At 41.6% G+C, this 25507-nt stretch overlaps 3 protein-coding genes across 3 annotated transcripts in view; 1 reads left to right on the top strand and 2 right to left on the bottom strand.

The window, feature by feature from the left end:
* Positions 1 to 3576: 3576 nt before the first annotated feature.
* Positions 3577 to 7531, bottom strand: LOC108247626 (tubulin alpha-1B chain). The gene is made up of 4 exons (XM_017435910.3): positions 7416 to 7531; positions 6251 to 6473; positions 6019 to 6167; positions 3577 to 4688 (listed from the first exon to the last, which is right to left on the bottom strand). The coding sequence occupies exons 1-4, from the start codon at positions 7416 to 7418 to the stop codon at positions 3708 to 3710; spliced, it is 1356 nt and encodes a 451-aa protein (XP_017291399.1). The 5' UTR covers positions 7419 to 7531; the 3' UTR covers positions 3577 to 3707.
* A 5146-nt stretch (positions 7532 to 12677) lies between these two features.
* tuba1c (tubulin, alpha 1c) lies at positions 12678 to 15539 on the top strand. Its single transcript, XM_017435909.3, has 4 exons — positions 12678 to 12821; positions 13840 to 14062; positions 14158 to 14306; positions 14387 to 15539. Exons 1-4 carry the CDS (start codon positions 12819 to 12821, stop codon positions 15365 to 15367), a joined length of 1356 nt encoding a protein of 451 aa, XP_017291398.1. The 5' UTR covers positions 12678 to 12818; the 3' UTR covers positions 15368 to 15539.
* A 376-nt stretch (positions 15540 to 15915) lies between these two features.
* Positions 15916 to 25507, bottom strand: part of pmelb (premelanosome protein b) — a 15216-nt gene continuing 5624 nt past the window's right edge. The window contains exons 4-12 of the mRNA XM_017435907.2: positions 24358 to 24486; positions 24028 to 24189; positions 23502 to 23834; positions 21824 to 22051; positions 18941 to 19081; positions 18746 to 18848; positions 18436 to 18641; positions 18263 to 18353; positions 15916 to 16327 (exon numbers count right to left, since the gene is read on the bottom strand). Of these exons, the coding sequence (XP_017291396.1) occupies positions 16165 to 16327; positions 18263 to 18353; positions 18436 to 18641; positions 18746 to 18848; positions 18941 to 19081; positions 21824 to 22051; positions 23502 to 23834; positions 24028 to 24189; positions 24358 to 24486 (1556 nt within the window). The 3' untranslated portion in view covers positions 15916 to 16164. The remainder of the gene's footprint in view (positions 16328 to 18262; positions 18354 to 18435; positions 18642 to 18745; positions 18849 to 18940; positions 19082 to 21823; positions 22052 to 23501; positions 23835 to 24027; positions 24190 to 24357; positions 24487 to 25507) is intronic.

The following is a 25507-nucleotide window of genomic DNA, read 5'->3' as shown; positions in this document are numbered from 1 at the left end:
GGGGGGGGGGGGGGGGGGTAATGTGTCTGCATTCCCCTCAGAAAGTAGGTAGTTGCACCCCTGCATGTCCACTTTGCAAATGAATTATTTGTGTGCAAAGCTGCCGCTGATCTTATCCTGGATTACAAAGCGGGATGTAAATATAATTTTGAATGTATTGTTTTTTCACTGACTCTGTAGTGCTAATATAAATCCCTGTGGTTCCAACCCTGAATAAAAGAGGAGGGTTGAATGTAGAGCTGGCAATTCCACGACACAAAACTGTCTTTTGGTTTAGTTTGATATTCTAACAAATTAATTTATGTAGTGTGGGATAAGGCAAAGCAATAAATAATTATTTCATTAAGTTAATTTGTAGTTCTAAACATATTTTGAGTGTTTTTTTCCTCATTTTTTGTCTTGCCACCGTTGATATTCCTCTCTCCTACATCCTGATCAATTTGACCAAATATGCAAATTAGGTGATGATGTCATCTAACAACTTCTAGCAGCTAAAAATCTCACTCCAAGATCAGATCAAAACTTGAAAGCCCTGGGTTTATATTATATATTTAGGCTACAAGGAAGACTATAGAAGACTTCGAAGGACCCGGCCTACGTCGACAGGGTCCTTCGAAGGATGCGGCCTCTGAATTGGGACACACTATATTAGTGACATGGCCCTGCTAGCTAAACTAGATTTAGTTTGCAGATAATAATTGCATTCAGTGGAGTTTATAAAGAAAAGCGAATGTGCAGAAAATAAAGTCCACATTCTCTTCCCAGATATCTATTCATCTCTGCACGCCACAGCAGGAAAATCATGTGACTCTTTAGCACTGAGAAGAGTGGACATGGTGCAAAGTGTCTTGTGGAAAATGTAGCTCCAAAAGCCGGTGTGGGGACCCCATTGTGAGCCACAAAACACTAAACTAGGGGTCTTGAGATGATCTTCAGATGTCAAATAAAATTTAGAAATGATTTATAAAAGCATGTTTTAACTATAAATGTTACAATTAAAATGACTAGTCACAAATGGATACACAGTACTGTCAGTAGGATGTTATGAGCTCCTTGTTTGTTTTTTAAGTGTTTCTATGGTATTCAAGGTCACTAGTCTTTGCCATTATTTGAGGGTCAGAAGCTGGAAGCTGAGAACCACTGGTTCACAGCAGACTGATTACAGAAGATACAGAACTTCTATATTTTCATATTTACTGCATACATTTAAAGGCTTCTGCATTTTAGAACATGGTCAGCAACATTCTGGTAGTCGATCTGCACCCTCTGGTGGTTTTAATTACCACCCTCTGGTGGTGGTTCTTTGGAGGAGATATATCAAGTTCTGCCTTGTTAACCATGAAATAACATTGATCAGCTGTATGGCGTGAAATGTTATTTCATGGTTACCAAGGCAACCACGGAGAAAAGAGCGAAGAAGCTAAATTTCACCGAGGCAAAACTTAATATGCTGGTCAATGAGGTGGAGAACAAAAAATATAAGTTTTGGGAGCCGCAGTCGTGGCGTTACAAATAAAAAGAAGCTTTGTGAGCGGCAGCACGTTGTTTTCACTGTTAATTTAGTGAGTGGGACAGAGAGGGCTGGGGCCGGGGTGGAGAAAAAGTGGTCAGATTTTAGGGTGGAGGCAAAAAAGCGACTAACCGGTCACCGCCAGAGCATGTCAGCTACAGGTGGGGGTAAACACGTACCGAACTGATACCATTTGAAAGAAGGACGGACGGTGTCGTGCTGAAAAGTGATCGGGTTTGAGCTGTATTAAAGCGCGCCTCCTCTGCGCTCTGGGGCTTTGGAAAGGGAAACAATAAATAGTCATCACCAGCTGTATTGCCGTCAGCAAGGCTAGCAACGTGCCTTAACTCTTCTGCGACTGAGACATATCTGCTACTAGTTCACTCCCTCTCAAATAAGGCGTTCTCCTGAACCGGCAGAGAGCGCAGGCATGAACAATCGATCTGCGCATGGATCCTGCTCTTTCCTGGTTATTGACCAATAGGAGAGGAGCTGGACCAAGACGACAGCCTCCTCATTTGCATACTGAGGAGGCAGAAACGCACAAGGTGATTAATGAGGAAATGTGTAAGGAAAAAGCAAAACATAAACATTACTTGACGAAAACGCATGTGTAAGGAAAAGGCAAAAGCAAAGTATATATATTTCTGCTCTTGTTTTTGATTGTGTCGCTTTCGGTCCTCCATAGGGGTTGAACCAATTAGTCGACTAGTCGACTAGTCGACTCTAGGACGTCTCGCGAGTTTTTACATTTCATGTCGACTAGTCGCAGTCATGTGATTGCCGGTGGTGACAGCCTGTGCTGATCTGACAGCACAGTATACGTCACAAGACACAAGAAAAATAAGTTAATACATTAGTTTAAATGATATGTAGATGGATGCATATTTGTGGTTTTACAGTGTTTTTAAAAGGAGATGGAGTTGCAGCTGCAGTCAACTACAAAATACGAGCCGTCTAAAACTCGCCCCCTTCCCGCTAAGGATGTCACTTAGCCGGCTCGCGAGTGTCTTTGTCACGACGATCTAACTAATACATTATGATGTTATGTTGCTGATTAAATAAAGATCTGTGGTAATGACAGCTGCTGATTAAATAAAAGCCTGTAGTTGGTAATGACAGTGTATACTTGTCTGACATATATATAGCCGTGAGTTCGTGCTAAGAATGACACTTCGTGCTTAGAAGTGTCATCAGATCAGCTGTCAGAAGTGTATGACAGTCTGACAGCAGATCTGACAGAACACTGGCTACAAAATGGCGTCTTCAAAACAGATCGAGGACAAGCCTGCATCTTGTCAAACAGGTAGAAATTCGTCAACAGTGTGGAAATATTTCACTAAAGATGACTCTTCTGGTTTAACTACCGTAACATGCAAAATCTGCAAAGCTGTGCTGAAGTACAACAAAAGTACGACCGCGATGCACAGTCATTTGAAAAGGCATCCGCTAATGCTAGCTCCTGAACAACCGGCTCGATCCAGTCAGTTGTCAGTAACTTCATTCATGAAACGCCCAGCTGTGACAGGACACCGGCGGCAGCAAATCACAAATTTGCTTGTGAATTTCATTGTCAAAGACATGAGACCACTAGCTGCTGTCCACGGAGAAGGATTTAGAGATTTGCTACAGTTTTTCGAACCTAGCTAGGGGTCAATATTTGCCGTGAAAATAGCTAATAAAGCCTCCAAGTAGTTGTGAAGAGTTTTTGCGCTTACGTCACTATGACGTCACCGCGACTAGTCGACATCGACTCGACTATTATCATGATGTAGTCGACCTTAAAAATATGTAGTCGTTCAACCCCTAGTCCTCCATACTTTTCCAGCTCACCTCATTGCCTGACTAGTATTTAACTAAAGGACTTTCAATAAAGGCAACTAATGCAGTGCTGCAAATAGGAGCCAGTTCTGTGTAAGTATCATGTGGTACTCAATGTATAAAATTCACCTATATTTATAATATTCCTTTTGTTAAGTCATGACAGACTCAGTCAGGGGCAACCCTCCCATGAATAATAGTTTAAAAAGTTTTTGCAATGAATAATAGTAGGAAAGACAAACAACTTCATGTCAGAAAGGTTTTATTCTGAACAGTCAAACATTTTCAGGAGTTAGTCAGCTAAAGTGATACTTTAGTTGAAAGACAGATATTACTGTGTGGAATGCACTCAACACATTTAACAGATTTCTCTTTTTTAGTACTCTTCTCCTTCCTCCTCTCCCTCGCCCTCGATGGAGTCGACTCCAACCTCTTCATAATCCTTCTCCAGAGCTGCCATGTCCTCCCTGGCCTCGGAGAACTCCCCCTCCTCCATTCCCTCTCCTACGTACCAGTGGACGAAGGCCCTCTTGGCGTACATCAGGTCAAACTTGTGGTCGAGTCGAGCCCAGGCCTCTGCAATGGCGGTGGTGTTGCTCAGCATGCACACGGCCCTCTGGACCTTGGCCAGGTCTCCACCAGGGACCACGGTGGGCGGCTGGTAGTTGATGCCAACCTTGAAACCGGTGGGACACCAGTCCACAAACTGGATGGAGCGTTTGGTTTTGATGGTGGCGATGGCAGCGTTGACATCTTTGGGCACCACATCGCCACGGTACAGCAGGCAGCAGGCCATGTATTTACCGTGGCGTGGGTCGCATTTCACCATCTGATTGGCCGGCTCGAAGCAGGCGTTTGTGATCTCAGCCACTGAGAGCTGCTCGTGGTAAGCCTTCTCAGCTGAGATGACTGGGGCGTAGGTGGCCAGAGGGAAGTGGATACGGGGATATGGCACCAAGTTGGTCTGGAACTCCGTCAGATCAACATTCAGGGCGCCATCGAAACGCAGAGAAGCAGTGATGGAGGACACGATCTGGCTGATGAGCCTGTTCAGATTGGTGTAGGTGGGGCGCTCAATGTCGAGGTTTCTACGACAGATGTCATAGATGGCCTCGTTGTCCACCATGAAGGCACAGTCAGAGTGCTCCAGGGTGGTGTGGGTGGTCAGGATGGAGTTGTAGGGCTCCACCACTGCAGTGGACACCTGGGGAGCTGGGTAGATGGAGAACTCCAGCTTGGACTTCTTGCCGTAGTCCACAGACAGGCGTTCCATCAGCAGGGAGGTGAAACCAGAACCAGTACCTCCACCAAAGCTGTGGAAGACCAGGAAGCCCTGAAGACCGGTGCACTGGTCGGCCTGAGGACACAGAGATGAAAACCAGATGTGAGATAAAACCACTTAACCTCCTATATGTCCCACCAATGGTGTTTTGTTTTTCTTAATCCTTGTCTTTCTAGTGTACAGCAGTGGTGGCTGGTGGAGTTTTCTCCAGGGGGGGCTATAAGTTCAAAACATATACTAAGGTATCACACTAGTGTATTTACATGAATTAAAACAACAAAAGCAACATTATAATGTACATACAAATGCACATATGCATAAGTGCTTCCTGAACACCAATACTTACAAAGACGGAGGTCTCCCAAGGCAAAAGCCTGTAGGGCACATTTAGCATTTATAAGATCTGTTTTCTTCCTTATTTTTCAAAACTTTACCGGAGAAACTACGTCAAAGCTTGTTTTATGGTGAGAGCACTCACTACGTCATGTATTCTGCACGTACAATATAACGAAGATCAGATGTCTCACTCCGATTGAATTCAAAACCAAACATTTTAACAGTTTTTTAGCATAAATTAACTAATTATTAACTATGAACTTATTTATTACCTTGTATATGTAACTTAGTCACGTAATGAACTTATTGCTGTCTTTGAATAAAAGGCAGCAGACCCGCAGCTCGACTTTTCAATCAGGCAACTTTATGACAGCCGGATGTGACGTCAGCCCATGGCGGGTGTCCCACGCCCCGGCGGCCGGAGGCGGTGAAACGCAAACCGAGCTGCGTTGCGCTCTGGGCACAGGAGAGGTGCGCCCTGAACTGTCCTATCTCTTGTATTGAAGAGGAGCTACTGCGCATGTACAACTTTTAACGAGAGTCTATGGACAAAGATTTTTGCGCCCCGGGGCAGAAATACGTCATCAATCAGACAACGTCAATGAACATAACAACTTTATTTATCATTAGCTATAAAATATTTAAAAAATATATGTACATATATTTTTGAAAATATTTTTATTTTATTATTTCATTTTTATTCAATTTAATACGTCTTATTCAAGGTAATGTGAGTGGTGGGGCAGCGCCCTTGCGCCCTCTATTGGCCAGCCGCCACTGGTGTACAGGTTAAACAACCCGAAGCTCAATGTTTCATGTAGAAGGATTAATAAATCATAACACATGAGTTAATACAATAGTGGTTACAGCATCATCCCCATCCTCAATGTAGACTTTGGTATCTTAATTTTTTTTTTTACCCTAAACCCAATTTTATCTGTGGTTCTGCCCCACCTTTACAAATTCTCACAAATAAAACACAATATATCACAAACTAAATAGAACTTTGTGTCTCGTTTTTCATTTAATTTGATATTTCAAAGACACATTTTAAAACTTTTCCACCCACCAGTTTGCGGATCCTGTCCAGAACCAGGTCAATGATCTCTTTCCCAATGGTGTAGTGTCCACGGGCGTAGTTGTTGGCAGCATCTTCCTTACCAGTGATCAGCTGCTCAGGGTGGAACAGCTGACGGTAGGTCCCAGAGCGCACCTCATCTAAAGTGACCAATAAACATATTAATTTAATTGTGGTTTAAAATTTTTCAATCCTACTTTTAACCAGAAGTGATGTTGCTTACCAATGACAGTGGGCTCCAGGTCCACAAACACAGCTCTGGGGACGTGCTTCCCTGCTCCAGTCTCACTGAAGAAGGTGTTGAAGGAATCGTCTCCTCCTCCGATGGTCTTGTCACTGGGCATCTGTCCATCCGGCTGGATCCCATGTTCCAGGCAGTACAGCTCCCAGCAGGCGTTGCCAATCTGGACGCCAGCCTGACCAACATGGATGGAGATACACTCACGCTGTGGGGAGAAGAACAAAGCGAGGAAGTTCAGCTGCTTGTGTTTATTACTGATGACAAACTGGAATGTCAATAAATAAGAGTATGTGGAAAAAATGTCTTACTGAACAAAAATAAATAAATGTATTTTATGAAAAAAAACTTTACTCTACATTTCCTGAGAAATAACTCTGGTTAATGAGTAAAACGGGGTCAGTTATTTATTTATTTTGGTGCACTGCAGTTGTCTGGAACTGCGTTGCTAGGCAACAAGCCCTTCACTCACGCAGCCGATGACGTTTGTTTGAACTCGGAAATCTGAGTTAAAATTCTTAAATTTAACAAGTGAAGCGTGACAAGTGAATGCTACCTTATTATATAAAAAAGACCCCGTTTTATGAGCGTATTAAACCGGTGGGCTGGCTGGTACTTTTCTCGGTTAGCAATCGGGGAACAACCGGTCAGGAGTCTCCATTACTGCATGAATTGTTAATGAGCGGCGCCATCATGCTGACGGTGCATTTCATCCATTTTCCCTGCGGATAGGGTTTCTTTTTGGGCGTGGGTCGTTTTGACCTAACATTTCCTCAATTTCCTGGAGCTCCAGCTGTCGCGGGGTGCTGATGACCGGGGTGTAGTCCCGACACGGGAGAAAATAAAACACCGCAGAGGTGGCGCAAAGTGACTCACTGACTGTCCTCCCGAGAAAATCTCTTTTGTTCAGCCACCCGCCACATACCCCCCTCCCAAGAACTCCCCCCGACAGCAAACATCATTACCGCCTCTACTTCACATTAGATATACGGCTTTTACATGCTAATGTCCAGGCTCATAACTTTGACATTTCATTTTCATGACGTTCAATAAAAGTTACTCATTTGCTCTTCAAAACCATTTTTGCATCCCCCTTAAAAGTGTTATTAATTAGATATGACAATATGTAAAGTTGTTTAAAAGGTCTTACCATTTTGTTTAGCTGAAGTTGTTAAAGAGGATGGGAGAGTCTCCTCGATAAGGAGTCTTACAATTCGACTGTTAAGTGGTCGATGTAAGAGATAATGGCGCACACGAGGATGTCAGTGGTATTTATACAAGTAAAGGCGTGGCTTCGGACGCTTCTGTGTCACTATTGGTCAAGTTGCTGTCAGTCTATTGTTTTTTATCAGTTCTCGGATTTCTATTGGATGAGCCCCGGAGCTTGTGACAAAGACCCGCCCTCTGACCCCACCCGGCTCCTTCCCATCATTGTGCAGCAAGTACGGCGTTTCTGGTACTGAGGAAAATGCTGCGTAATTTTCCACATGCTGGCATAAAAAAACAAAAAAAAAAACGGGCCCTGCCTTACAGGATATTAAACCTTTTTTTTTCTTTTTGTAATGTTGCAAATAAAAAAAATGTAAACCATAAAAAAATTAACTCTGAGTAATAAAGCAAACTTGAGCAGAACAGGGAAGAATATTGCATTAGATGACTAAATGTGTTTGAGTAGTGCTTGTGCTCCTACTTAAGATAAATTTTCAGTTGTCAAGTCACCAAGTGGCAGTAAAAGCTGTGAATAGAAAAAGAAAGGAAAAGAAGAGGAAAAAATTTAACAGTGAGTATAATTTTGACCCTTCGATGGTTTTTCAAACCTTTTATTTAAACTCGTAGACAAATTTTAGTGAAACTCTCAGAAAGTATTAATTGAATGTACATCTACAACAAATTAGCATCTTAAATCAGGAGTCAACCTGATTTAAGATGGCTGCCACAGCTAATCTACTTTAACTAACCCAAAATTTACTACAGCTTTTCCCCAAGATACGAACAGGTTCCGTTTCAGTAGGCCGTTCGCAAGTCGATTTCTTCGTAAGTCCAAATCCATCTTCTCGCCGCGGTCCACTCTTTTTATAATGTCCACATTTGTTTCCATCGTGATGGCCTGCTGGGTACGAACTACGTGCTCGCTCCTGCCACTCAGCCAATATGAGAACTATCCTTAAGAACACCCTTTGGACTTGTGGACAACTTTGTTCGTATGTACCGAAGTTCGTAACTCGGACGTTCGTAAGTAGGGGGCCACCTGTATAACATAATAACATAATATAACAAATATTGAGCTAAAATTTGGTCTTTCAGTAGCTGAAAGTCATACTTAACTTATACTCCAAACACTAATTGATCATCTGGCATCTGTTTTATAATATTTGCCATTAACTATACAACTTAACTTTGTGTCTGTTAGCAACACAGCTCATAAACCATTGGGCAGAAACTCTCAAAAAGTAATTATTGGCTGTACATCTACACCTGATTAACCTTCAAATATAACCAGATTCAAGATGGCAGCCATAGCTAGCTGATGTTAGCCATCACAGAAATGGCTGTAACTCAGTTTTACAGACTTTGAGCTAGAAACCTGATGTGGTAGTAGCTGAGATTCATTCACAGGACGTACTCTGAGTGGTAACTGCTCACATAGGATCTCACAATATCACATGAGACTGCACATAACCAACAAAAGATGATCTTAGTTTAAATTTTTGGCATGAAAGGCAGCAGGCAATAACCATTCCTTCAAGGCCTTTGATTTGAAACCTATTTCCAGTTAGATTGCTACAGAAAAGCTCACCACATCCTTGCATGACATAATGTTTTTGGATGTCTCATACATTCTACACTGTACATCTTGTTTGCATGTTATTCAAAGCTGGCTGTATTTACATGACAGCTGTTGAGTTTATCTGATTCTTCTCTTCATTCTTCTTTAGATAAAAGAGGTCTAACTGCCTTGTCACGCATGGGGGATGTAGGCCACAGATAGTCTGCAGATGCCCAACCCCCAGCCCTGCGCCTAACATTCAACGGTTGCTAGGAGATGAATGAATTTGTTGCCTGGATACAGCCCAGTATCCACAGTATCCACACAAAGAGCCTTTATCTGGTAGGCACGTGACCCAGCCTAAGTAGCAGCAATAAGAGGCTGTGCTGTAGCTGCCTGCACAGGGGTAGCTGTAATCCTCCTGTTTCCAAAAATCTGCATGTCTGTGACATGTCTGTCACCTTTACTGTCCTCTTCATTGTGGTGTTCTGTGAACAAGCTAGATGACAAAAACATCACTTCTCCTGGATTTATTGACTGACCTCTGTTCTGTTGTCACCTTTTTTCGAAACTATCACCTTTCAGTGACAAAGTTTGTAACTAACAGGCAGTAAAGCCCCTTGGTTGCCAACAACAAAGAAGGCTCCATGACAACAGTTGTCTCAGTCATTTGATCCCTCGTTTGAATGTAGGGCTGCTTAACGAGGCTCAAATGTTGACACAGAGATGGTTGTGGTTATCTTAGCAGCTTTTTGGGAGCTGTTGCCTCTGTTTTGCCTCTGTTTGTTATATCACATCATAAAATAAGCTGTATGCCATTAATTGCACTTGTTAGTTTGTGCAGTTGAGTTTTTCACAAGAAGATGCCAAACAGGTGTTTTACTCACTTTGAATCTGTCAAGCAAACACAATTCAATATCGTGCTTAGCAAGCAAGTTTTTTTTAAATCTGTCTGCAGCTGTTTGTAGTTATTTATGTCTCACTTAAATCTATAAATGCTTGGTACCTCTCATGTGAATGTGCTTGCAGAATACTGTGCTTTGACAAAGTATTTTCTTGAACTTTCCACATGTTATAACTACAAACTTTGAAGTATTTCACTGGGATTTCATGTGATAGACCAACACAAGGTGGTGCATAATTGATGGTTTTCAAAACTTTTAGAAATAAAAATCTGAAAAGTGTGGCATACAATTGTATTTAGCTCCCTTTACTTTCCTTCATAAAATCTAAACTAATTACCTTCAGAAGTCAAAATTAATCTCAGTATAAATCCAGCTGTTCTGTGAGCTTCGGAGGTTTGTTATAGAATAATAGTGATAAAACAACATCATGAAGAGCAAGGAACAGGTCAGGGATAAAGTTGTTGAGAAGTTTAAAGCAAGCTTAGGTTATAAAACAATACCCCAACCTTTGAACATCTCACAGAGTTCTCTTCCATCCATTCCATCATCTGAAAATAGAAAGAGTTTGGCACAACTGTAAACCTACAAAGACATGACCGTCCACCTGAACTCACAGACCAGGAAGGAGAGCAATAATTGGAGAAGCAGCCAAGAAGCCCAGGGTAACTCTGTAGGAGCTGCAGAGATCCACAGCTCAGGTGGGACAATCTGTCCACAGGACAACTATTAGTCATGCTCCACAAATCTGTCCTTTTATACAAGAGTGGTGAGAAGAAAAGCATTGTTGGAAGAAAATCACAAAAAGTCCTGTTTCAGTTTTCACAAGTCATTTAAGTATACAGCAAACATATGGAAGAAGGTGTCCTGCTCAGATCAGACTAAAACTTAATTAATCTTTTTCTCTCAATGGAAAATGAACACACCACCTCACTGTGTGAGGTAGCAGGACCATGCTGTAGGGATGCTTTTCTTCAGGGAAGCTGGTCAGAGTTGATGGAAAAATGGATCGAGGTAAATCCAGGACAATCCTGGAGGAAAACCTGTTAGAGGCTGAAGACTTGAGGCTGCAGAGGCTCAACCTTCCAGCAGGACAACGACCTGAAGCATCCAGCCAGAGCTACAATGGAATGGGTTATATTAAGGCATATTCATGAGTTAGAATGGCCCAGTCAAAGCCCTAAATCCTTTAAGTCTTAAAGTAAAAGGTAATTCTACAAAGACTTGATTCAGTGGAGGTGAATACAAATTCACATCATACTTTTCAGATTTATATTTGCAAAACATTTTAAAAGCCACGAATCTTCTTTCTTCGAGTTCACAATTATACACCACTCTGTGTTGATCTATCACATAAAATCCCTCAAAATATTTTGAAGTTTGTGGTTGTAACGTGACAAAATGTGATAAATTTCAAGACATATTCAAGACACTGGATTATATCTTCTTCTTTATACCAGTCACACTAAAAATGATTCAATTGTGTTTTGTCTTATTTCAAATAATTATTTGACTGGGCAGATGTTTAACATGTTAATAAACATTTAGTCTTGCATTAATTTTTCTTCCAGTGTAGATATAAAGTTATCTTTTATATGTTCCATCCTCACACTTAAAGCTCATGGTGCTTTGACAAAAGATTAAACATTTTGCTTGAGATAATGAAGAAACCAGTCTCCTTTTTGTCGGAGCCCAGTTCATCAGACTGCAGCAGATGGGGAATATGCTCTGGCACATTGCTGGGTATCATGTTCTCCCTTTGGAAGGATGCAATGTGGTCAGCTCCGTGCCATGAAGGACCACTCCCATCGACCAGGCATTCCCCATCTTCCTTTCTCTTTTTCGTCAGCAGCTGCTCAGACCTTCCCTGCCTCGCAGCTGCTGGGAGGAAGAGGAGGAGGAGAGGGGAATGTTCTCTCAAAAAGCCCTGGCAGGCAGCCATTACAGTTTCCTGTTCTTCTCTTTCATCCCCTTGTGTTCATTTTGAGTAAATCAACAAAATGTTTGTCATAGATCCTCACTTCCATGGTTTATAAATGAGATCCAGTGGCTCATACTTCAATTTTTCCAGCATTATATGAGAAGCTCTGCTCAAAGCTCCCTTCATTCCTCACACGATTTCAGTCAGCTTCATGTTAAACTGTGAGGCACTTTATTTCACAGTCCTCAGAGGCAGCAGCCTGCCTCTGTGCTGCTGAGCAGCAGAGGCAGCGGTCACGTGATCGGCCCACTGAATGACATCATTGCAGAGAAACTGGGACAAAGAAGGAGAAGAGCAAGCACAGGGATGGACATCATGGACCTCTGCAACATGGACCCGGAGGCAGAACAAAGCTGCGGTGTGGTCTGCGCTTCGTGATGATTTCTGTGCACCAAAGCAAACATTTTGTGCCCTCATCCCCCAGGGATGCTCATTCCTCGATGCTGGGCTGTGCCTGTGATGCATAAGAAACGAGCTCTGTTCAGTCTGTTTCTACTTCATTCATTTGATGATAACATTTAGGCTGCACTATACGTACATTATAAGAATAAATGTAATGAAAGATGAAATAAATGGATTTAACCAGTAATGAGACGTCTGAGGGTGTTAAAACCAATGATTTTACAGCTTGAGAACAGGTCTGATGGCATTTCTATGAGAATGCAAACTACAGAGGAGATAAAGCAGAGGGAAGTGGGGCGCTGTGCGCAGCAGTGAGGTGGTGTTTTTGTTTTTTTCCACCCTGCCCTGCCGCTATAAATCCGTCTGCGCCGCCCTCCCGTTCAGCAGTTGTTGCATCGACCCCGTTGGGTACAACACGCGACGCGAACACCCCGTTTTCACCAAGCCTCTTTCTTGGCGTTTCTCTCCTTCTCCTCTTCCTCTCTAACCCGAATCGGAAACATGGTGAGTCTCCTCTAAACTGATTTGATTTTGAACCACAGATGAAGTAGATTTGCAGATTAATGCCCTCCACAGCCGGTGTCTCAGCTGTAGGACGACGTCTTAAGCATTTTTATTTATTTTTTTTATTATCTCCACATAACACTTTTTCTACCACATGGGAATATTTTATAAGATCAGATTCATGCTGCGCATTTTTAGTGGATTTAAGGTGAATCTGACTGATGCACAGATTGATCCGCAGTGATTGTGTAGAGATGAAAACAATGAACTAACTGGCGGCGTTCAGACGCACAGTGAGGACAATTATTCTGTTTCAATACAGAAGAACAACATTATTTTTTTCTAGTTGTTCATTTAAGTTTTAAATTTAACCTGTTTAATTGCTCCAATATAGCTTCTTATCCTTCCTTATGCCAGGGAGGGGCTGATGGAGACATTACTGCAGCTATCATTTTTTATTCATGAGATACAAAAAACAGACATTTTGATTTGAAAGCAGAAAGATTCAATTTTAGGCCTACAATTGCAGGGTGTATTGAAACATCTCAGCTAATTGAGCCTGTTTCTTGAGGAGTAATTAGCAGCTATAAAAGGGCAGATCTTTTTTTTTTTATGCTTGTTTTTGTCTTTGCTTCCAAGCATCTGTTGTGCACCTTTCAAGGAGAGCAAGGAATATTCCAGTTTGGTTCGTGCACCCGCCTGTGCACAATCAGATACATTTGCATGTGTGCTTATCCTTGCAAAAGAGACAGGGGTAACAAAGACAAAAGCACACATACACACACACAAAAATAGACTGGAGGACAACCAGGAGTGTCCTGCCTTTGCGGGGGTTGCTGTCAGGCTTTGTTTTGTGTGGATTGTGGTGCAGGGAGGTGCCTCCTCCTGCTGCATTGCCTCTCCTCCTCAGATAGGGGGAGCAGTTGTTCCCAGTGTTTATTTATGGTGAATTTGTAGGGATGGGTTTCATTCAAGAAAATGACTCGACTATGCTTTTCTCCTCTTTGTCTCCCCACAGCGTGAGTGTATCTCCATCCACGTTGGTCAGGCTGGCGTCCAGATTGGCAACGCCTGCTGGGAGCTGTACTGCCTGGAACATGGGATCCAGCCGGACGGACAGATGCCCAGTGACAAGACTCTTGGAGGAGGAGACGATTCTTTCAACACCTTCTTCAGTGAGACTGGAGCAGGGAAGCACGTCCCCAGAGCTGTGTTTGTGGACCTGGAGCCCACTGTCATTGGTAAGCAACATCACTTCTGGTTGAACAGAGGCTGGGCGGTTTCTAGTGAATTACTGGCAAACAAAAACTAATTCAGAGATTTAATGTCTCCTCAGATGAGGTGCGCACCGGGACCTACCGTCAGCTGTTCCACCCTGAACAGCTAATCACTGGTAAGGAGGATGCTGCCAACAACTACGCCCGTGGACACTACACCATTGGGAAAGAGATCATTGACCTGGTTCTGGACAGGATCCGCAAATTGGTGGGTAAATTTATATATTTTTTAAAGTTACCTTTAAAATAAAAAGTTAATCAACTCTCTCTCAATATCTGTGTCCTCAGGCCGACCAGTGCACCGGTCTTCAGGGCTTCCTGGTCTTCCACAGCTTTGGTGGAGGTACTGGTTCTGGTTTCACCTCCCTGCTGATGGAACGCCTGTCTGTGGACTACGGCAAGAAGTCCAAGCTGGAGTTCTCCATCTACCCAGCTCCCCAGGTGTCCACTGCAGTGGTGGAGCCCTACAACTCCATCCTGACCACCCACACCACCCTGGAGCACTCTGACTGTGCCTTCATGGTGGACAACGAGGCCATCTATGACATCTGTCGTAGAAACCTCGACATTGAGCGCCCCACCTACACCAATCTGAACAGGCTCATCAGCCAGATCGTGTCCTCCATCACTGCTTCTCTGCGTTTCGATGGCGCCCTGAATGTTGATCTGACGGAGTTCCAGACCAACTTGGTGCCATATCCCCGTATCCACTTCCCTCTGGCCACCTACGCCCCAGTCATCTCAGCTGAGAAGGCTTACCACGAGCAGCTCTCAGTGGCTGAGATCACAAACGCCTGCTTCGAGCCGGCCAATCAGATGGTGAAATGCGACCCACGCCACGGTAAATACATGGCCTGCTGCCTGCTGTTCCGTGGTGATGTGGTGCCCAAAGATGTCAACGCTGCCATCGCCACCATCAAAACCAAACGCACCATCCAGTTTGTGGACTGGTGTCCCACCGGTTTCAAGGTTGGCATCAACTACCAGCCGCCCACCGTGGTCCCTGGTGGAGACCTGGCCAAGGTCCAGAGGGCCGTGTGCATGCTGAGCAACACCACCGCCATTGCAGAGGCCTGGGCTCGACTCGACCACAAGTTTGACCTGATGTACGCCAAGAGGGCCTTCGTCCACTGGTACGTAGGAGAGGGAATGGAGGAGGGGGAGTTCTCCGAGGCCAGGGAGGACATGGCAGCTCTGGAGAAGGATTATGAAGAGGTTGGAGTCGACTCCATCGAGGGCGAGGGAGAGGAGGAAGGAGAAGAGTACTAAAAAGGATACAGAGAATCAGTTAAACAAAAATTACTGATTGCAATGTGTTCTTGAGTGCATTCCAAACAGAGATGTTTGTCCACCAACTGAAGTACCACTTTAGCTGATGAATAAAACTCCTGAAAATGTCAAGTTTGGCTTTGTTCAAATAAAACCTCTCTGATGTGAAATAGTTTGTCTTTTGTGTTGTTTACTTTATATGAATAATAATAATAATCATTAGTCATTAGGATATTTTTAAATTAATTCTAAAAATAAGTCTCCAGATGATAATTAGTTTATTAACAGATTCTTACACCTGCTGCAAGTTTAATGCATAACTAGCTTTTAGCTTTGCTGCAAAAAATGTAAGAAAAAAAATAATTAGAAAAAAGAAATATTTATAAAAATAATTATTTATTGTCTTAAATGAATTTATATTTTAACCCAAATTAATCAAACATTTTTATCATAAACCTGCAAATACAAAACAGCATTTTTATTTTAGCTTAACAGTCATGTAAATATTTATATAATACCGGAGGTGAAAAATAAACTCAAAATAGAAATGATTTTAAATAATATTTATTTGGAAAAACATGCAAATTCAGCTTTGTCCAAATTAAGGATTTTATGTTCAGATTTGCCTCAAGACAGTACAAAAAAATCAGCATTTCTTGAGCATACATTTAGGATGCTTGTTGTAAAGCTAAAATTACATGTGTGTGATGCTTTTATTCAAAACAACATGTTTAAAATGTATTAAAAGCCATCCTTGGAGTTTGCTGCTCAGTATTTGGCTGCGTGAGGCAGCAGATTTACAGTGGCCTGTCCTGCAGCAGAGGGCAGCTGTCGATGGTTCCTTGTCTGTTCAGGGAGTTCCAAAGCTTTGAGGCTCCTAAGCAGCCTTGAGACTTGCTGACCTGGGGCTCTTCAGATGCTGCAGAGTCTTCCTTCAGTGGGTGGTAGGACTTCAAGCGCCTTTAGGAAAAACAAAAGTGTAAATAGCTTTTTAAAGTCTGAATAAATCAAAACTAAAAGTACAAAAAAACTGCCTGTGAGAAATCTATGATAAAATAATACAGAAAAGAATAAATAAGTTCTAGTAAAGTTAACCATCCCAACGTAGGTATCACTTGGTTCGGGTGGGGAGCTGATGACCCAGACAGGATATTGACAAGCAGTGGAAGAAACACTTTGAGGATCTCCTCAAGTCATCACATCCACCAGAGTTTGAAGACTCAGTGGAAGGTGAAGCCATTACTCTGGCAGAGGTTGCTGAGGTAGTTAAAAATCTTCCTGAAAACAAGTTGCCAGGGGTGCATGAGATTTGCCCTGAGATGCTTAAGGCTCTGGACACTGTAGGGCTTTTGTGGTCATATGGACCACACCTCGTCAAGGTCACATGGGATGACACCTGGAGTAATGATTCCAGTTTTTAAAAAAGGGGACCAATAAGAGTGTTCCAATTATCAGAGGAGCACACTGCTTAGCCTTCCTGGGGAATGTCTACTTCAGGGAGTTGAGAAGGAGGCTCCATCTGATTGTCAAACTTGGATTCAGGAGGAGCACTGAAGAATTCACCTGGGTTAGATTGGCTGTACAGGGCACAGTTGCTGAGGAGATCATAGGAGTTCAATTAATTTTGTGGATCTGGAGAATGACCATGTCCTTTGAGGGACTTTGTAAGGGGTGCTGTTGGAGTACAGGGAGCCAGTGTCACTCTTATAGGCTATCTGGTTGTGTCTGCATTCTTGGCAAACAGTAGCTTGTTTCTGGTGTGGGTTGGACTCTTCCAGGGCTGCTTGTTGTATTAAATCCTGTTTATTGTGTTTATGGACAAAATTCAAGGTGCAGTTGTTGTGAGGGAGTGCCTGGTTTGAGAACCTCAGTGTCTTTTCTCTGATTTTTTTTTTTTGCAGATGATTAGGCTCTGTTCACGCCTTCAGCGTGCGCTGTAACAATTTGCAGCCAGGATGAGAGACAGCACCTCCAAATCTGTTGTCATGGTTCTTGAGCATAAAATGGGGCAATGTTCCATCTAGGTTAGGGATGAGCCACTACTTAAAGCAGCAGTTTTGGATCTCACTTGGCTGCACCTGTTGGAGACTAGTTGGACTCAAAATTTCAAGAAAATAGGCATTTGGGCACAAGGTGGGTTGAGATGGGTATGATGTGGGTGGAAGTATGCAACAAAATAATGTGCACAACCTACAATACAGTTTTGTAAACTGTGCACATGAAAATAGGTTGTAATTTTCTAAAACTGGCCACCCAAAACAGATGCACAGCTGGTAGCAAACATTCAGAAATCAGTGAGAATGAAAACTTGGCTTTTTTCTCACATTTTTGTTTTTCCTAAAGTCGCGGCTCAGAGAGATACTGAGTACTCAAAAGTACTCAAAAGTACTTCACAGCACGTCTTTAAAAAAATAGAACTATTCTTCCAATAATGTAACCAGCAATTATTAAAAGAATGAAAAAAGCTTGCTGGCTTGCATGCCAAAGTTTTAGACAAAAATCTTTCCAGCTCTGTTTGCACTTGAAGCATGTGTTGGGGAAAGTCTCAGTGACTACCACACCAAAACATAGCTCAATATCTTCTAATGATGGCTAAGTTAAAACCATTTTTGTGTTGGCTAGTGTTCATTAGCTGTGAAAGCTTGAATGGGGGTTAAATCCAAAACTTAATCAGTTATTTGTTGTAGATATACAGGTACATCCATTGATTACTTTGTGAGAGTTTCATTAAAATCTGTTCAGTGGTTCACGAGATATTTTACTAAAAGACAAACAAAACACACAGAGGCAAACACATGATCACCTGCTTTTCATGGTGGTGAGCAATAATGCATTGATATTTATAAGTTTGATCAAATTGTGTAAAAACTGATATTCAAAATATATTTATCTTACTTGTAAGAGAATGCAACTATTCCTATGGCTACAACAAGTACCAGGACACCCAACAGCATGACGATGGGGCCAGATGAGGGCAGACCCGAGCCTGGAACAAAGGTCTCAGTGTCAGTAAGGACACAAGACACAAGACGTCCTATGAGCTTATATATTGTATTTATGTTGCGTACCCATGTCAATGTTGACTTTGGCACTAGTGGCGGCTAAACTGACATCATTTGCCATAGAAACATTTATACAATAGACCCCAGAGTCGTTGAAGAAGTGACGCAGCACGAGCTGGCACTCTTTTGAAGGTTCCACCATGTTACATGACGTGTGAATCGGCTTCAGGCACTCTGCATCCAGAATCACACTGCACACTTCTTTTGGAAAACTGTGGGAATAAGAAAGCCCAGTAAGTGAAGTCTTTGCTGAAAGAAATCAGTGAAACTTTATTTGTTCTGTTGCTGATTTGATTTGTAGCGCAGGAGTACTCACCTTCCCTGACAGGTAACAGTGATGTCTAAAACATTGGTGCTCTTTCCAAGAGTTGCCATTAAACTGTTATTCATTTGCACAATCTTTACTTTTTCAATACCCTCTGGAAACAAAAAGACAGAGAGAAGAGTTCCTTTTAAAAAAAGAATCCTTCACTATTTTGGATGAAAATATCAGTAATGGAAAGTGACTCACCAAAAACTTCAATGCCAGTGCAAAAGGAGCCATATCTATATATGACACAGTCATCATGATCAGCTGGTTTGTCGTCAGCTTCTCTCTTAGTGACAACAAAGGCTGCAGCTTGGCCTGTTAGCACCAAGCCTCTCTTCACATCTAATGAACAAAAACAGGAAATTGTTACACTTTTATTTATTCATTTTATTATTTATTTTACCATAGAAAACTCACAAAGAAGGCACTTTCTCATCCAGCTTTAAAAAGTTTGCAAAATCTAATTAAAGTAAATAAAATATAGATATTGATAAAAAGAAACTTTGTGATTCAAGTAGAACCACCTTTAGCAGTAATAACTTGAAGTATTCATCTTCTATATACACCTATCAGGCTTTCACATTGGTGGAACGGAACCTTGGCCCACTGTCCTTTAAAACATTGCCTTAGATAAATATGGTAGATGGAGATTAGATAAATTACATTTTCTGTAAAAATATGGCGTGAATGATGTGCGCTGAGGGAATTTGCTGAAACCTGCTGAAGAAGAAAGTTGTTAAAAGTTCAAATAAGCAGAACAGAAATTAAAATAAGTAAAACAGAGGCTAGGTCAGCAAACAGCAGGAAACAGCTGAAAAACAGGCAAAATGCTACAAAGCAGCAGAACAGTAGCTAAAATTAGCTAAAGAGTAGTCAAACTGATCAAAATGGATGCTGATATTAGCAACACTGTAAGCAAAAGAAGCAGAACAGGTGCTAAAGCTAAAAGCGGCAAAACAGTAAGTAAAATTAGTAAAACTGCAACTAAAAGCTAGAAGTAGGAGAATGGTAGCTAAAAGATAAAAGTAACAAAAAACAAAATTAAAAGTTATAAAAAAATTTAAATTAAAATCATTGCACACTATTCATGTTTAACTGATATATGAATGGTTAAAATCACAGGTGGAAAGTAACTGGAATCTATACTTTTACTTTCATTTGAGTATAACATTTGAAATCCCGACTGCTACCGAGTAAAAAATGTGAATGTAAAATCAGCAGGAGAAAAAAAAGAGCACAGTAAGCCTGCAGTGACTGGATCTGCTCCTTACCAGTCAGACGGTCTATGATCTACTAGAAGTGAAGCAGCAAAGTCACAAAGGAGGAGCTTCTTTGTTAAATAAACCCTCAGACATTGTATACAAACCCCAACAACTCAGTGAGCTGATCCATCCACTGCCTGGAGTGAAACTCAGCAGACATGTGTTTGTCAGCATGTCACCTATCAACTGGCGGACAGCTAAACTTCCATCACAACTTCTGTCCAAGTCAAGCTAAAGGTAATGAAATAAACTCATGAAACTCCTGTCCGCCATGTTTAAGAGACACTCTGGCTCCAAGTTAAAGGAAGGAAGCTGCTTCATTCTGCTCTTAGCTCTGTTAGCTCAGAGAGACTCAGACCTGCAGCCTGTGGTGGTGACTTTAAAGCATACTGTATTGTTGTTTTGTAACTTAAAACAAGGCTTTCGTAGTTTAGCAAGAGACTTTGTGGAAATTAGTCAGACATCAGAGTCTGACACTGCTAATGTTGGTTAGCTCTGTAGTAACTGATAGGCTAACTAGTTATTATTTTTTTCTGACTCTATAACATCACGTGATGATAAACAGAGAGCATCATTAACTCCTAAAGTCCCGTCTGAAAACATGTCAGAGAATCAATAAGTAGAAAGGACCTGCTCTAATTAAAACATACAGCCTGACGAAAAATAATACTGAACATACTGAGAATAATTTTTTTTTAATTATTTGATAACTATAATTACAGTCTGCTCTCTCAGTAGACCAGCTATATTCACACATCAGGAATATTTTTAGTAGGACATATCCAATCAGCAGCTGTCTGAATGTTAAAGGGATAGTTCAGTTATTTTGAAGAGGCTGTGTGATCAGTTTAATTTATGGTTCTGTAATTATAAGTGGGCTAAGGTCAATAATCTGTGGGAGACATCATGAAATGGGTAGATTTCAAGTTTAATAAGTTGTAGATGTACATTCAATGAAAACTTTCTGAGCATTTCATTGAAATCTGTTCACTGGTTAAAAAGATTTTTTGCTAACAGACAGACAAACACACAAACTCACATACAAAAACATAATAAAAACACACAGACAGGCAAAACCTTATTGCCCACCTTTTACCTTTTGGTGGCAGGTGATAAAAAGTGAGCAGATGACTTCCTGTCAGCATGCAAATACTGGTGTTAAAATGTTAAAGCAAGACACAGAATTTCCTTTTCAACCTTGGCCTGCTTGGTAAACATCTGTGCCTATTAGAAGATTTGCATCACATTTACATTTAAGGAAATGAGCTGATTTTCTTATCTTGTTCTTCCTCCACTGCTATGCTGGTGAGCTTCAACTCGACATGTTAGATTATTAACTTTAGTTAACCTGGGATTTTAGTATTTTTTTTATTATTTTATCATGTATATTGCGGCGAAAAAAAATGTTTTAAACAACTTACCAAACGCCGCAGCAGGCTTAGACATGGGTGCATACTGAAGGTTTGTTAATCTTTTTCACCGTGGACTTTATTGCTCCATTTCACAGGCTTAAGACGATCAAAACACTTACTTTGCTTGGTGTTGCATTTCTTATCACTGTGCAATGGTATTTCGCTATGGTATTTCCATCAGAATTGTTACGATCAACAGAAAGTTGCTCACCCATGTTCACCCCACCAACATGACACAGGCCCTCTAACTGCACCTGCACACACTCAAACCAATAGCACTACCACACCCAAAGTGCCGCCCACAAGGCAGATGCTACCATGCCCACACATGACAGCACAGAAAAGGTAAGCCATTAGAGAGAGAGAGAAAGGGAGGAATAATATATGGCTCCTATGTACAAGTGGCTTACTTGGTGCAAACTTGTTCCCTGCCTCACTGGCAGCAGGCAGCTGGTTGAAAGGTGATGGAGTTTCTGCCACTCTGGCTGGTTCCTGTGCAGACTGAGTGATGGAGGGGGTGGAGGCCTCCCCCTCAGTGCTGTCCTCCTCTGTGTCAGAGGGAACCACGCTGACACCCAGAGCAGCTGGCTTGGTGGAAACCAGTAAGGGTATCGCAGACACCACTGCAGGAGCTTTCACTTCACATAGAGATGACAGAATTAGTGTTGCATTTAAAAAATAAAAAGGAAGTGATACAATGTAGCACTGCTTCTTGCCTTTTTTTTTATAATAATCTGGTTTACAGACCTTTCAGTGAGCGGTCTGTATCAGAAAGGTTAATTTTTATGAACTGACAATAATAGATAATGAAAAAGTTAAATAACACATGCAGGCCAACCTTCATGTTAGTTAGATCAAGGCATAAATTAGGTCTTCCAATTTAAACAGAACCCTCTCTGTGATCACTGACTGAAAGCAGGTCAAAGCAAAAGATATGTTTGTGTGAGCTGAGCTAATTTGCTTGGCCTATGACTCCTGCCAAATTATCCAAATCAATAAGTAACTCACAGAATTAGACATTATACAGGTAAAATTAAACTATATATATATATCTAGCAGGCACTTCCTCAAGCTTCACTTCAAGCTCAGGTCCTCTACCAGAGGCCTGGGAGTTTAAGGCTTCTCTTTGGTATCTTAGCTGTTCCTAGGACTGCACTCTAGGTTATAGTCATAGTTTTCCAGTTCTCAGTCCAGCCCTCTCTAGCCACTGGTAGGATTTGTTGATATCAGTGACTTCCTCAATCTGCTGGTGGTACATGTTGTGCAGGGTCTTGTCTTTCCATGAGGGTTCCTCTTTCTCCTCTTCCACATTGGGTTTCTACTGCCTGACACATTTATTTAGCAGATCATCATTGGGGGTTTTTTCCAGGATGGATGGATGGAAATGATATTGTTTACATAATTTAATCAATGTAAAAACAAAAATACAACTAGAAAAATTTTATTTATGTGAAAGCTGAGTGCTGAATGACTGCTGAAATCTGCTGAAAAACTTGAAACTGAGTCATTAAAGCTGAAAAAACATAGAGCACTCACTAAAAGATAAAAAAGCAGGACTCTAGTTAAGAGCTAAAAGAAGTAAAAGGCTAACTAAAAGCTAAAAGTCTTAAAAGGCTAAGTAAAAGTAGCAAAAGACTAGCTAAAAGCTCAAAGTAACATAAGAACACAGAAACAGAATAAGATGTTGAAGCAGAACTCAAAGAGATCAACATTTCTGAAGAATTTCAAAAGATCTAATGTATTTCTACTGGAATATATTTAAATAAAGTTAAAAATTTTGAAAAATATAAAAATGAGAAAAACTAGTGCTGAGTCTGCTTTCACACAATTACAGTAACTAATGTCACATCAGCAGAGCAGAACAGCCTTTCACCTCAGGTCTACTTGGACTAGATTAAACTTGGGAAGAGCTAAAACTTTTAAAGTTTTTTTTTTAAGGAGCCTTTGTTGCACAGCAACTCTGCATCTTTCTAACTTTACCTGCCTGTTAATAAAACATGAGCCGCCTCCCATCAGGAGGTCAAAAGCTTTTTAATTTCTATCTAAAAACTATTCCAGTTTGTGAGCAAGCAGGTTTGTGGTTCTGACCTGTGGTGGCCTGGTCAGCAGGTGGCTCAGGGGCAGGGGTTGGTCTGTCAGATGGAGGGTCGCAGGCCTTATCTGGGATGACTGCCTGGATCACCACCTGTGGTTTGTATGAGCCTGAGTCCACGTACGTGTGAGTGACGGTCAGCTCTCTGGATATGAGGGCTCCGCTCTCGTCCCCAAAGTCCCAGTTGAAGGTGATGTCTGCATTGCTGAGGTACTCGCTGGGGTCATGGAGAGTAATCGTAAAGGCGATCGCCCTGTTCTGCACAAAGCGCATGTCCCTGGCCACAATGTCATTTACTTGGTCCAGGGAGACAGCAAACGGGATCTGATCTGAGGATGACATCAAATAATAGGTCATAGGTTAACGTTAAAGGAGTTCAGTATTCTTGCAGGCTGCAGAAGGTTTGGTTTTTGGGTCAAGAATCCCACTGTGAATAATTTTAAGATTGAGAAGGGTTTTTACATTTTTAGGTGAAACTTGTAAAACTTCCCACCTGGATATTTTGTATAGTTAGAAACTAACCGGTGATGGAGAACTGTGTGGAGGCATATCCCAGAGGAATAAACTTCTCCTTGCTTCGGTAGTGATAGATAACAATGTCCATGGTGTAGGAGCCCAGAGGGATGTTGTCTGTGTCAATGGTCAGGGATGAGGAGGGCCCGTCGGCCACTTGCCAGTACTGACCTGCCCAAAGAGCGGCACAGGGAGAAAAAAATCTACTTTTGTTTGCTGACTGTTACAGTCAGCAGACAAAATACTTAACCTGATTCTGCCTGTCTGCCTGGACAGGACATTTAATGAGTCAGTTTTCAAATCATTGTTCAGTTTGATATCTCAGAGAGCTCCACTCACCCCAGGTCTTCCACACAAACACATAAGCTGGTTTCCTGTCCTTCTTTACTGCGGTTCCATCAGGAAAAACAAGCTTCCAGTCCGGGTCCTGTGCTGGATAAACTGGCTCAGACTTCAGGTACTTTGTCCCTGGAACCAAAGGTGGAAAGTAACAAATTACTGTACATTTTCTTGCATTGCTGTAAGTGAGCAGTGGTTCGGTGTACTTTATGAAGTATGTTTTAAAACCTGTACTTTTACTTGAGTATGGTTTGTTTTATTGTATTCAGTTACATTTTAAATCACATCCACTACTGAGTAAAACAAACAATCAAAAAAATCTCATCAGGTGAAAATAAAATGACATTTTATATATTTAAATGTCATACTGACATTTACCTGTTTGTAAGAAACACAATAATATATTGAAAGTGATTTTACCAGATATTTCCAGACCCCTAGACAAATGTTAACTGCATTCAAAGTGATTACATTTCATCCTGAGGGGACCATGAACCATGATCCCACTCCATCTTGAAACTGACGAACAACAAGCTAAACAAACCATGTTGTGCAAAAGCGAAAAAGTTTAATTTAGCTAATGTACCATTCTTTCACACCTGTGTGTTGTTATTGAGAAAGACTTGTTTTATAAGCCTAAAATATGTCATAAATCAGGCCCTTGTTTGGTTAGCTGTTAGCTAGCCTGCATAAAGACTTCTGCCCTTTTCTTCATACTCCGTGCTCTGACTGACCTCACGGCTGATAAACTGGAGAAGCTTTGACCCCTCCACCCCACCACCACACAGGTATTACTAAATACAGGAGGTAAAAGCAGTGAAATGATGGGTTTTTCACTGTGGTGTAAGGTGTACCTGGGTGTGGTTTTATGGTCTTTCTCCCAAAATGTTATTAATTAATTTTTTCCACAAAAATAGCTATAACTCAGTCATTCTTACAGATATTGAGCTCAAATTTGATGTGGTAGTGGCTGAGAATCATTTACAACACATACTCCTAGTGCTAACAGGTCAAGGTTTGATTAAAGCAGCTGCAACTCTGTCATTTCTCATTATACGATGATCTAAAGCAGTGTTTCTCAACCTTTTTTGGGCCAGCGCCCCCCTATCCATTATCAAGGCCTCTTACCGCCCCCCTCCCACCCCCCACC

This window comes from Kryptolebias marmoratus, linkage group LG8 (assembly GCF_001649575.2).
Source record: "Kryptolebias marmoratus isolate JLee-2015 linkage group LG8, ASM164957v2, whole genome shotgun sequence".
NCBI lineage: Eukaryota > Metazoa > Chordata > Actinopteri > Cyprinodontiformes > Rivulidae > Kryptolebias > Kryptolebias marmoratus.
This window is presented reverse-complemented; position numbering and strand designations above follow the sequence as displayed.

What these genes read in the sequence shown, in the direction of transcription:
- LOC108247626 (XM_017435910.3), bottom strand. An exon ending in CCTGGAGCCCACTGTCATTG is followed by an intron (nt 6,168 to 6,250) that starts GTAAGCAACATC and finishes TGGTCACTTTAG; the next exon opens with ATGAGGTGCGCTCTGGGACC. An exon ending in TGGACAGGATCCGCAAACTG is followed by an intron (nt 4,689 to 6,018) that starts GTGGGTGGAAAA and finishes CTGTGTCCTCAG; the next exon opens with GCCGACCAGTGCACCGGTCT.
- tuba1c (XM_017435909.3), top strand. An exon ending in CCTGGAGCCCACTGTCATTG is followed by an intron (nt 14,063 to 14,157) that starts GTAAGCAACATC and finishes ATGTCTCCTCAG; the next exon opens with ATGAGGTGCGCACCGGGACC. An exon ending in TGGACAGGATCCGCAAATTG is followed by an intron (nt 14,307 to 14,386) that starts GTGGGTAAATTT and finishes CTGTGTCCTCAG; the next exon opens with GCCGACCAGTGCACCGGTCT.